The sequence below is a fragment of the Monodelphis domestica genome, chromosome 2, assembly GCF_027887165.1.
Source record: "Monodelphis domestica isolate mMonDom1 chromosome 2, mMonDom1.pri, whole genome shotgun sequence".
Classification (NCBI taxonomy): domain Eukaryota; kingdom Metazoa; phylum Chordata; class Mammalia; order Didelphimorphia; family Didelphidae; genus Monodelphis; species Monodelphis domestica.
In genome coordinates this window covers 145,460,870-145,473,203 of record NC_077228.1, presented here as the reverse complement: position 1 = coordinate 145,473,203, position 12,334 = coordinate 145,460,870, and the positions used below count along the sequence as shown (strand labels likewise).

Below are 12,334 nucleotides of genomic sequence, written 5' to 3'. Positions count from 1 at the left end.
TTTGATGAAAATGAGTCAAGTGTCTCACCAATTTCATTGACTTCTAGTACTATCTACAACAGAATTTTGGCTCCATTCTATCGTGTCAGTTAATGAAGTTTCAGCTTCCTCTTCAAGTGGGTTGTTTTGGTTTTGTTGTTCTCTTCTTCAGGCTTCATCTTTTTAAATACTGGACTGAAAAGTCTTGTATTTTTCATATATAATGATATATTTGTATAACAATCTTCTCATAGATTCAGTCATTATTTCAAAAGTCCGCTAGGATTACAACAGAATTTTGGTTGAAGGATCATAGTGACTTAAGATGAAGGGTGAACAAGACTAAAAGCTTTACATTGATGGAATAGCACTTCAAAAGAATTATCTCAAGTATATTTGGGAGAGATTCAAGGGTCATTCTGAAAATACCTTTGCTGATTGCAAACTATAAATGTCTATAGTTCTTTCTGTATTTTTTCACTTATGATCAGTTTTTAAATGATGTTATTCAGGGCTGGCCATGTCTAGTATTTTCAAAATTTCTTCTTAAAGAGAGTATTCATGTTTATATGAGTATTTATATACTTTTGATCCCCAAGCATATTTTCCTTTATAATTTTTCTTCCCTCTTTTCTTAATTTCCATTATAAATCACTTTATATCAAGGAGTATTGACTTAGTTTGGAGAAACTTGCCAAATTTTTTTTGAATCTCTATTTGACCTTTTGCAAAGGAGATCAGCACTGAAATTCTTCATGCTAACTTACTTGGTTAAGCTCATTAAGAGGATGATATAAAGCAAAATGGTCAGCCTTCTCACAAAATTATATTTTTGTTGTCTTTGGACACATAGTGAAATTAAACATGACAATTCTTTTATCCACTTTTCCAGCACAAGTCTATTAACCATCCATTCCATTTATTGGTAATTTCTTTATGTCAAAAAGACATTAGGAGATGGAATGTCAATATAGATTTGATTTAGTTACTTCCATAGCATGCCAGCTTTCTGGCAAAAGACCATTAAGTTAAGAGTACCAACAATTAAATTATATGGTCTAAGAATTATGTGATACTAGCATCCTCTGTTTCCTTTTATTCCATTCCATCATCTACAATGCAGAAGCAGAAGACTGGGGCCATTTTGTATTCTTTTTGACTGACTGAGTAGCTTTGGCCAAAATATTCGTCACCTGACAGTCAGACTTTTGATGGTGAATATCATCATTTTTAGAATAGCTGCTTGTGCAGGACAGAGCCTATTGCCAAGCCCATATACTCTTTCTAGCTTGGAAATACATGCTTGTGTGGTAAGTCAATCTCATTATCCTTGACTTGGAAGACCAAAATGACATCACAATATTGAGGTCCATGTACAGTGTGTTCTCCTGTGACTGATGAGACCAATACAAGCTTGGAAGGCTCTCCCAAAGGTTAGGTATAAATAATCCATATCAATATTTGAGATGGAGATGTCCCTAAATTTACACATCATGTTTCTTTTGAGCTACTGCAATTCTGTTTTGTTCATAAAGCACAGCACCTTCTTTGATGTGGGTGTGTCATTCTGGATGGTCCTGTGCTAATGTCGCACATGTCTCATAACCAATATCAAAGTTATTCAGAGAGACCTTTAGAGTATCTTTGTGTCACTTCTTCTGACATTCATGTAAGTGCTTGCCTTGTATGAGTTTGGCACTCAGCTGATATAGCCTCTGAGAACCCAGAATCCTCTCCATGCAACAATGAGACACTGTAAAAAGTGCTCGAGCAGAATAGAAACTCATGCCACAAGTACTTTATAATTGACCTAGGGTTCAAATGTACTTCAAAGACTTTTCAAAAGTTTCAAATGCAGAAAATGAATCTGAAGATGTTCAAGGAAGCTAGTCTTGCAGGCATATCCAACTAAACATTGCAGATGAAATGTGCAAAAGCCAGAAGAGAGGGAGTGACATGGTGATCACAGCTAAGTACCTGAGGGGCTGGCCCCCCTGGTTCATTTAATTCATTCTAAAGAATGCAACTTCATTGACCTCATGGAATTCTTCCAGCTGGATAAAAAGACTATTATCCCCAAAGCATTTAGCGTTTAAGGTCCCTACGCTTAGGTTCTGTTGACTATAAAGGGAGACATGAAGGACCAAGCATAAGCAAGAGAGTTATAACATAAATGTAATATAATAATAATATAAAGAGAAATAACCTTTATGGTTTTTTCAGCCACTATTGTAACAAGCTAAAAATTTAGTCTTAGAAAACAATTAGCTCAAAAACAAATCTCACTACTATCCTTCTAGACTCTCTACATATGTATATACTGTGTTGTTTTCCTATAGGTGAAACACAATATGCATGTTAGCTTTGCATTTCAATTTTCACTCATTATAAATGTGTTTTGCTTGTCAGTTGAGATTATTCTCATTAATGGTTTCTATGGATATTTGTCATAAGAATATTGTCACATAAATTGTATGAAAGGGAGAATATAAAAGATGTCTTCATTGAATAATTCTGTTTTATTTCACCCATCTAATGACATGCCATTAAAAATACCAAGGTTATAGTTATGTGGATTTGATTCATGAGACTTTTAGGCTCCAATAAAAGACAGTGGAGGTAGAGAAATAAGTCATAATATGAGGGCAGTTGGTATTCAGTTTCCTACATAATAAATAAGAATACTTTTACACAAGGAAAAAAAAAGTTCTGGCAGGTTACTAAACTACACCAAGGCTATCTTTCAGACTATATACAGAAGCTGAAGTGATCTCTCATTGATCATGAAAAAGGCAAACACTTTAAAGGTCTTTCATCATTTTTTTCATTATTTGACATTTGTATACCACACATTATTTACATGGCCCAATTACAGTGACTATTTAAAGGTGAAATGCTTCCAAAAATCACTTAGGGAAAAAAATCTAGGTCAGTTTGTTCCTTATTTTTCCAAATAACTTAGTAAGTTTTCCTGCATTTAAAAAAAATTGCCCTTCTGATTTAACATAATAACAATATATTCATGTAGAATTTCACCATTATAAAGCACTCTATATGCATAACTTCATTGAATCCTTGTAATAAAACTGTGAGGTAGGTAATATAATGATTCTTAACCCCATTTTATAGCCGAAGGAACTATGAGGAACATTAAGATTAGGTAGCACGTCAAAGGTCCCACAGTTAATGCAAAGAGGGTCAGAGGTTAGTAAGTCCTATACTACGTATTCTCCAGTATGCTGCTTCTTTTGATTAATACCATAAAAAGTAGTCCTGTCAACTAACCTATAAATTTTACAAGTAAAATATCCAAGAAGAAAAAAGTTTGTTTTTCCCAAATGAAATTCTGGGATAGAAAAATTCCTATAAATAGTTCTGTATTCCTGTGGATAACAGAACCACACTCTTCACACTTAATTTTCTTCTAAGTTCTCTCAGTGTGACTGTCAATGAAGCCTTTTCATTCATTCTTTAGAGCTCCAAAGTCAATATGGAAGTGACATGCTTTGATGTGCTTCTAACAGAAGGCTACAGTCTGCTTGCTACTGCAACTGTAAATGGTATTATCGTCTTATGGAACTTTGTACTGTCCACTGTCACAGAAGTGTAAGTAATATTTCTGAAGTCTTTTTTTTTTTTTTGCTCAGTGGATATATTTCCACGGAACCCAAATAACCCAGTTTTGTTCCACATAGTGGGAAGATAAGAGGTAAGCTTCTTAATTCATAAATGGAATGTGATCAACGGTTTTTTTGCTATTGTTTTTAAATCACAAATAGTAGAAATAAGGTAAACCTGCAGAATGTGTTCAATAGATCGCATTGAATTTGACTTGAACCAGAGTGATTAAGATCATAATTCTAGGGATCTCAGAGGTCATCTTTTCCAACCTGCTCTGGGGTCTAGACAAGTTAAGTGACTTGTTAGTGTTCAAGTTTAGTTAAGTGTTCAAGATCACAAAGGAAAATAAAGGGCAGAAAAAAAGGAAACTGGTTAGGCTTCTGCAGGAATTGAGGATGTCAAAAAATAAGAAAATAATCATATCAGGGGTGAGGGAAGCTCTCTATATTTGTGTTGGCCTGGATTGAATGTTTAAAGTAAACACCACTAAACTTTTTTTGATCATGCTCCCCTAATATCTGTATCAACTATGACTCATGAAGAATCACCACAGAAATGGAGCTCCTGCTCTAGATTGAAGTAGGTTCAGTCCTGACAGCTAAAAGAGTCTTTTCTCACATTCACTCATTTATCCTCAACCCTGAAGTTCTGGGAAAGGTATGGACAATATCTGAGGGTTTTTTTGTTTTTTTCCCTCAAGTGAATAACAGGTCCCTCCTAAAAATGTACATTCTAGAAATTGATGCCAGGAGCCAGTTCAGTATTGAATCAACCCAAGGGACACAAAGAAAGGCCAAAAGCAAAAGCAAAAAAGATCCTTGAATCAAGATGCTCACAGTCTAACAGAAACGCTCATAGTCTAATCTCTTCTCTCTGAAGCCTGTGGAAATCATCTCACCTGGGGCTCTGCTGAACTTACAGTTACTGAAACCCCACCCTTGTTGGTACCTTTTACATAAGGTATAAGCAGTAGGTGACCAGGCGGAAAGGTGGCCTCAAAGTAGGTAGGAGTAATGTTAAAAGAATGACTTGGTGGTAAAGGTCAATTTCTAGCCCTAAGGTTTCTAACTCTTCATTATTCCATTTAGGGTATTCTTGGCAGAGATGTTGAAGTGGTTTGCCTTCTCCACCTCATTACAGATGAGGAAACTGAGGCAAACATGGTTAAGTGATTTGCCCAGGGTCACACAAACTAGTAAGTGTCTCTGACGTTGGATTTAAACTCATATGAAGATGATTCTGCCTAGCTTCAGGCCTACTACTTAATCTACTGCTCCATCTAGCTACATCTGCTCTCACTATTATTGAGAACATTACAATTGGTCTTTGGGAATTTTTTTAGTTACTTGGCCATTTTGTGAATATTGGTTTGATTAAAACTAGGTAATCAAATCTCTAAATGCACTTACCTGGGCATCTGTAAGCTGGAATACATTGCAATATACCGATAGTGAATAAACAAGTAAGAGAACTACTGTTAATCCCTCTGCACTGTGGAGTTCCCACTCTTCCCTCAGGATATTGCTTATACCTTATGTAAAAGGAACCCATTGACATATGGACCAAGTTAGAAGGCAGATGTTGATTCATACATTAAATATTAATAAAGGTTATTTTTTAGGAAAAAAAATACAAATAGATCTCTAATTTTTTTCCTGTATTCTACAGGATCATCTCACACATACACTGGTGGGCACATACTTCACTTTTACTGATATACAAGATTAGAAGGAAAGTAGAAAAATTTTTATAGCAAGTCCTCTGACAAAGGTCTCATTTATTTATTATTATGATTATTAAATATATTTCTATTTAATATAACATAAAATATAAATTAAATATAAATGTCATTCTCTAATTGATAAATGGTCAAAATATATGAACAAGCAGTTTTCAGATCAGAGCAATTCATAATCATATGAAAAAATGCTTTAAATGACTAGATATGCAAATTAAAACAACTCTGAAGTACCATCTCTTCACAATTGCTACATTAATTAATATGAAAGAAAATGAAAATGATTAATGTTGAAAGAAATGTGGGAAAATTGGGACACTAATATACTATTATGGTGGAGTTGTGATCTGACCCAACCATTCTGGAAAGCAATTTGGAACTATTCTCAACGAACCCTAAAAATGTGTATACTCTTTGATCCATTAATACCATTACGAAGTCTATATCTCAAAGAGATTTTTTAAAAAGGGGAAAGGACCTATTCCTACAAAAATATTTATTGTAGCTCTTTTTGTGGTAGCAAAGAATTGGAAAATGAGGAATAGCTGAACAAGATGTGGTATATGATTGTGATGGAATTTTTTTGTGCTATAAAAAATGATGAGCAGGATGATTCAAAAATATCTGGAAAGACTTAAATGAACTAATGCAAAATTAAGTGAGCAGAACTAGAAGAACATTTTATACAGTGACAGCCATTATTTTTTACAAACAAGTGTAAATGACCAAGTTATTCTCAGCAATGCTGTGATCTAAGACAATACCAGATACTTATGATAAAAAATTCCATCTGCCCTCTGAGAAAGAACTGATGGAGTCTGAATGCATACTGAAACATACTATAATTCACTTTTCTCCTCCACTTCTTTTTGTGTGAGAGCTCTTCCACAAAATGAATAATATGGAATAATGCTTGATATAAATGTATGTGTAAAATCTGTATTAGATTACTTACTATAGTGACAGGAATGGGGAGGATGGTAAAGCAGGAGAGAATTGGGTACTTAAAACTTTTTTTAAATTAATGTTAAAAGTTGTTTTTATATATAATTGAGGAAAACTGGATCATTATCACATACTGAACTGCTGTGATAGTTGCCTAGATATGACACTGATCCATAAAAGCTTAAGAACAATCTTTGTAATAGATATTATCATATCAAATACTTATAATCTCCAAGTTACATGGGACAAAAGGCTTTCAAAGGGCATAGATTTAGCAGAGATGAAAATCATCCAAGAAAAAGATGATGTTCTTATATAAGCCCTTTTGTCCAGTCTACTAGTACAAATATTCTGAGGATACATTCAGTAAATCCACTAAGTAAATCCAGCTTCTATCCTAATACTACAAAAAAGCAGTTGTTTAAGACACTTGAGTAGTAGTTCACACATATAAAAAAAAATCACAGCTCTATCTTAAACCATAGAAAAAAAGATAAGAAAATGAGATAATAACCATTATTAAATCTAGCAAAAGAGAACACGATCGTTGGGGGGGGGGGGGATGGGATAAACCCACATTAGCCTTAAAATCCATTCTGCTATTTAAAGATCTTACAGAATATGAACCTAAAACCTATTACTTTTCAATAACAAAAATCAATTATTTTTGTTATCTAAGCAATATCCTAGAGAATATTAAATATAGAAGAATAGCAGCATGGTAGTGATGTGTCCCTTGAGCTATCTAGGTGGTATAGTAAATAGAGTGCCAGTCCTGAAATGAGGGAGACTCATCTTCTTCTGTTTAAATCTGACCTCAGACATTACTAATTGTATGACCCTGGGTAAGTCACTTAACTCTGCCTCATTTTCCTAATCTGTAAAATGAGCTGGAAACGGAAATGACAAACCACACCAGTATCTTTCTTTTGTAAGGGTTAGAAATGTAAGGAGTTATTATAAAAGGTTGGACTGGATTATTCATGATTAGGGTCACCAATCAATTCCAAAATGATTTTTTAGCAATTTTTTATAAAATATAGAAAGTCAAAGTAAGAAAATCAGAGAGATGATAGGATAAGATGTCTAACCTACACACTAAGTATTTTGCTCTGACCCCTAGCCAGAGGGGTCTCAGCCTTGAGCCAAGGACCTGAGGATGCAGGAAGCCTCTCTCAAGAGGATAGTCTTCTCCTGAGGCTAGTCCCTTCAGAAAATCCAGGAAAGGAATTGACCTTTTTTCACTCACCCCACATGGTAGTTCTAAGAAAATAAAAGCAGTCTGAGGTCCACAGTTAGAGCTCCTCCAAGGTCAAGTTGAAGATGAAAGACCTAAAGACCTAAAAACCCTCACAGGAAGTTCTTGGCATTTTAAAGACCATTTCTTTTTGTCACTTCCTGTGACTTCCTTCCATTTTATGTGTACTAATTAGAGCTAAAGCTTTGCTTAGGACTGCCCAGGGGGGTAGTCACTTGATTCTGCTTCATCAACTACTATTGCACACATGACTCACAGACCTCCCCCACTCAAGTGTGAGTGGGGTGTATATGCTTCTGGTGAGTAAATCTAAAAATGGGTAGGGGAGAGTTAATTTAATCTTCACATCAAGAAAACCCCAAATGGGGACATGAAGAGTAAGACACAACTAAAATGACAGCAACCAAGTGATTTGTTTCAGGACTATTTTTATCTATCATCAAAAAAATAGTATATAAGCTAATAACAATAATAAAGTTTGTAAAATATTTCCTTGACAATAAAGCTGTGAAATAAACGTTATGAGCATTATCACCCTATTTGACAAACAGAAAAATGTGGGACTCAAGGAAGTTAAATGATTTGCCCAAGGTTACACATCTACTATGTATCAGATCCTGGAGTACTGGAAGGAGTACTTCTGAATATGAAGACTGATGAAATAGGTTATAGCACTGTGTTTCTAAGAAATCTCAGTTTGGCACTTCACTTATATAAACCAATGATAAAAATAAGGTAGGAGATGAGAAGTGAAATTTTGTTCTGAAAGATTGTACCAGTGTATCATAGCCTTTCCTTGTCTTTTCTGGGCAGCTAGATGGCACAGTAAATATAGTGCTTAGCCTATAGTTAGGAAGACCTGAGTTCAAATATGACCACAGACAATTATTAGCTTTGTGATACTGGGAAGATCATTTAACCTCAACTGCCTCAGTTCCATTATCTGTAAAATAAGGATGATAATAGCCCCTCTCTCACAGGATTTGGGGGATGATCAAATCATATAATAATTGTAAAGTGTTTAACACAGTGCATGGCATATAGTAAGTGCTATATAAATGTTAACTTTATTTTTTTCCATCTTTTTTCTTTGTTCTGTCCATTTCAATCCAGCAAATTCAGTAGGTTCAAGAGCTCATTCTGCTCATTTTCAGTAGCTTTCAGGGCACACTCAAATTTGACCTGTTAAAATTAATTGTGGTTGAGACTGAAATATATTATTATAGGTGGTCACCCAGAATTGAGAGAGAGAGAGAGAGAGAGAGAGAGAGAGAGAGAGAGAGAGAGAGAGAGAGAGAACTCTGGCTTCTTCTGATATCAGTTAGAATTTCTAAGCCCCAGCCAGGGGAAGAGTCTCAAGAAGATGGGCCTTACCTGGAGGCTTCATGCCTCCAGAAAGATGAGGTCACTAAGTCCCTTAGAATTGCTAACTCCCAGCCAGGGAAAGAGAAAATCAAGTTGGGGGAATAAAAGATATACAATGAAGGTAAATCAAATGGTGGAATTCGTTTCTATGTGTTTTAGTTTCCTTGTATCATAGTCCTTCTCTGCTACCTCGTTGGTGTGGTTTAGGGAACTGATGTCTTGCTCTTTCTATTAAAGTTATTTTATGTTGATTTTGGTTAAAGGATTTGTTACCCTTCCTTCTGTTTTCCTCCTCCAGTCCTTATTTACATGTTAGGAAGTTCTCCAAGTATGTTTTAAGTTGCTCTTTGGTTTTTTCATTGTGTTCTTGTATGAACCCCTGTGAATTAAATATTTCATGTCTCATGTCTGCAATGTTAATTTTCAATTCTCTCTCTATCTCTAGTATTTCCCTCTGCTTTGCACTTTTGTTTCCTCTAACACTCTTATAAATTTCAATTCTCCCACCATTAAATGTTTAGGTTTGCTCCCTTTTGTTCCATCCCAATTTTTCCACCCTTTGATTATATTCCCATGTTTCTTCCCTGTGGTTACTTCCACATTTTTTCTCCCTGGCATTTCTTATATTTTAAATGAAGCCAAGTCCTTACTTCATTGTGTATATCAGTTCCCCTTAGCTACAACTTCTGAGTAACAGGGCTTTGCACCCTGGCTTATGAGGGATTGCATTGTCTTTAGGTCAAGTGTTGTTTCTTCCCTGAATTTGCAATGGTTACAGCACTTGTTCTTGTTCCCCTCGTCAGCCTGCTGTTTCCCATAATTGCTACTGTGCCCTCTATTCTGTGATCTCTGGTATTGATAATCTCCACCCCTACTGTATCCTTGCTCATATTTGGCTTTCATTGGGCAACTACATGACTGATTTTATTACATAAGAAACACTTCTTATCTCTTTACCCTCTTTGTTGGTACTTTGTGTTTTGTGGTGGGAATGTCCTAATTGTGGCCAGGTGTTTGACCTCTTCTATCTCCTGTTTTAAAGTTTCTTTGGTTTCATGTAATTTTTGCTTTAACTTCTCTTTTTGTCTTGCTCTTTCTGTGTTCCAAACAGGCAAGTGGCTGAATCCCTAAGTTCTGACAGGGAAAGGGATTCATTTTTGGGACAGTAATTCTGGAAAAAATTTCTACAATGATGGGTGCAATCTTTAAGGAATTGCCTTCTAACATAGGCAATGGATTCTTGGGAATCTTGGCTATAACCTAAGATGGCTTCTGCTTTCTTGAGAAGCCTGTCAATGAATAGGGAAGGGTGTCCTTTTTTTCTCCTGTTGCAATCTGTCACATTTCCCCCATGCATTTGATCTATCACAAAAAGATCTTATTGCTTGCAACAAATCCTCCCTAGCTTTTTAAAGATAAGTCATATTTAATGGTCTTGCAAAGTCAGAATCTTCATATACTTCCAGCCAGCTGGTAAGATTGTCATCTTGGTGAGTTTTCTCAATACATTTTTTGTATTCTTGGGTGTGAAAAGCTCAGAAAGCAGGATTTCTACATCCCTGAAATCAGGCTCATAAAGCCTGAAAGCTCTTTTCAATTCTTTTACACATTTAAGTGGATCAGATATAAATCAGGGCATCCTGTGTTTCAATGAGTTCAAGTCTTGGATGGTAAAATATTTATGTATCTTTACATACAGTATTCCTGAGTCTGGTGCCAGTTTGGCAAAATCCCAGAGAGGCATGATTTTATGTGCCCCCAGGACTTCCTCAGGTTCATAGCCAGTTTGTGTGTCTACCATGACTTTGTTGTTGCACACTCCCACTGCTACTGCTGTTGTTAAATTGGATGTCTCAGTGCCCTTGCTCATGTCTGTGTTGTCTTTAGCCACCTCCCTAGTCACTGTCTCAGTCCCATTCCCCAGTTCCCATTCTTTCTCATGCTATGTTCCTGGTACATCTCAGTTATAATTGGTATTTGAGAAAATTATATGTCTAGCTTGTTGCCCATTATTTTGTTCATTGCCTTCTTTCCCAGGATTATCCTAATCCCCTTTGTGATATATGTACATGCCTTCCCAATAGTCACTAGAGCTACATATGCCTATGGAAGAGTCTGCCATAATGTTGATATCTCAAATGGTAGTTTGTTCCAGTACTTATTGATGTTAAATATTGCCCCAATTATATCATTTATCATAGCAGTGATGGTATTGTAAATAAAACAGTACCCCCAATATGCTAAGATGGATCCTACCAACATTATCCAACATATTTTTTGGATCATTTTGGTTCCCGGTTATGGCTACCCCTCTTTGTTTGCAAGATTGTTCTCTTTAATAGGAATCAAAATGTTTGTTTTGATTCTATGTAATGACTGCCTGTGTACTGTCCCTTAAGATGGCTACCCTGCCTACAACTGTCAAAAGAATGGCAGTTGGTGATGGATCCTTCTAACCTCTGTGGTGCCACTTGTAATAAAGGGGGTAAAAAGGGGAGAGATTCATGACAAAGGAAGAAAAGGTGAAAAGGGAATGGAGTCTTCTTCTAAGGCAGGAACATGTTGAGTGAGGAGATGATGTTGATAAGCCAAGGGAGAGAAGGAGGATGGGTTTGTCTTTTTCCCCCTCAGCTCTCCCTGACAAATCGCCCCCACCCCACTATGGCTGCTTTCAACTCTTAACTGCTGGGTTCTCTGAAGGATCTTGTTTGAATAAGTTTGTGGTGATAAATCTCTTTCTGAAGAGAAAAATATCACCTCTCTCCTCCTCAATCTCAAGCTTCCCTCTAGTAAAGGTATGAGTCAGTTTCTGGGTCCTATTAGCTGAATTTATTTGAGGGAAGCAAAAAAAGAACAGGACAGATGGAGGGTAGAAAATTTGAGGTTCAAGAAGGAAGGAGGGAGAAGGGGTCTCTATCTAACTACTACCCTTCTCCCAAAATCGGGAAGATCAGGTTTTGGTTCACCTGACCCCCTTGGGGTCACAGTAAAGAAACTCTGGTTTCTTGGCTGCACAGTGAGTGTCCCCAAGTTCAAGGTTCAAGGAGGTTGATGGAAATCTTTTTTAGTGGAAAGCTTATGTTTCAAAGTCCTGTCCAATTGGCTTGTCTTCTTGTGAGGATCTGGGGTCAGGAATCATAGGGAAAGCGATCACTGGATCAGAGAATTAGCAAGATCCAACCTCTCTGATGAGATAATCCCAGACAGTGGTCCATTTCCAACTGCCTTGATCAGCTCTCTCTTCCCTTCTCTCTCCAAAGTTCTGTGTTCCTTTTTGCCCATCCCCCACTGTGTAGACTCCTACAGCTCTTCCAAGTTCATTTTCCTTCCAAGAAGGCACAAGAATGAAGGGGGAACAGGAAGGACTTCCTGTGGGACATGAGATTTTAGCCTTAACTTGAAGGAAACTAAAGAAACCACAAGGTAAA

The 12,334-nt window shown here is 36.4% G+C and overlaps 1 protein-coding gene across 6 annotated transcripts in view; it reads left to right on the top strand.

Moving 5' to 3' along the window:
- Nucleotides 1-12,334, top strand: part of WDR64 (WD repeat domain 64) — a 229,641-nt gene that overhangs the window by 147,921 nt on the left and 69,386 nt on the right. For all 6 annotated transcript variants that reach the window (XM_016430227.2, XM_007481554.3, XM_007481553.3 and 3 more), the window contains one exon: nucleotides 3,455-3,585. In XM_016430227.2, coding sequence (XP_016285713.1) covers nucleotides 3,455-3,585 — 131 coding nt within the window. The remainder of the gene's footprint in view (nucleotides 1-3,454; nucleotides 3,586-12,334) is intronic.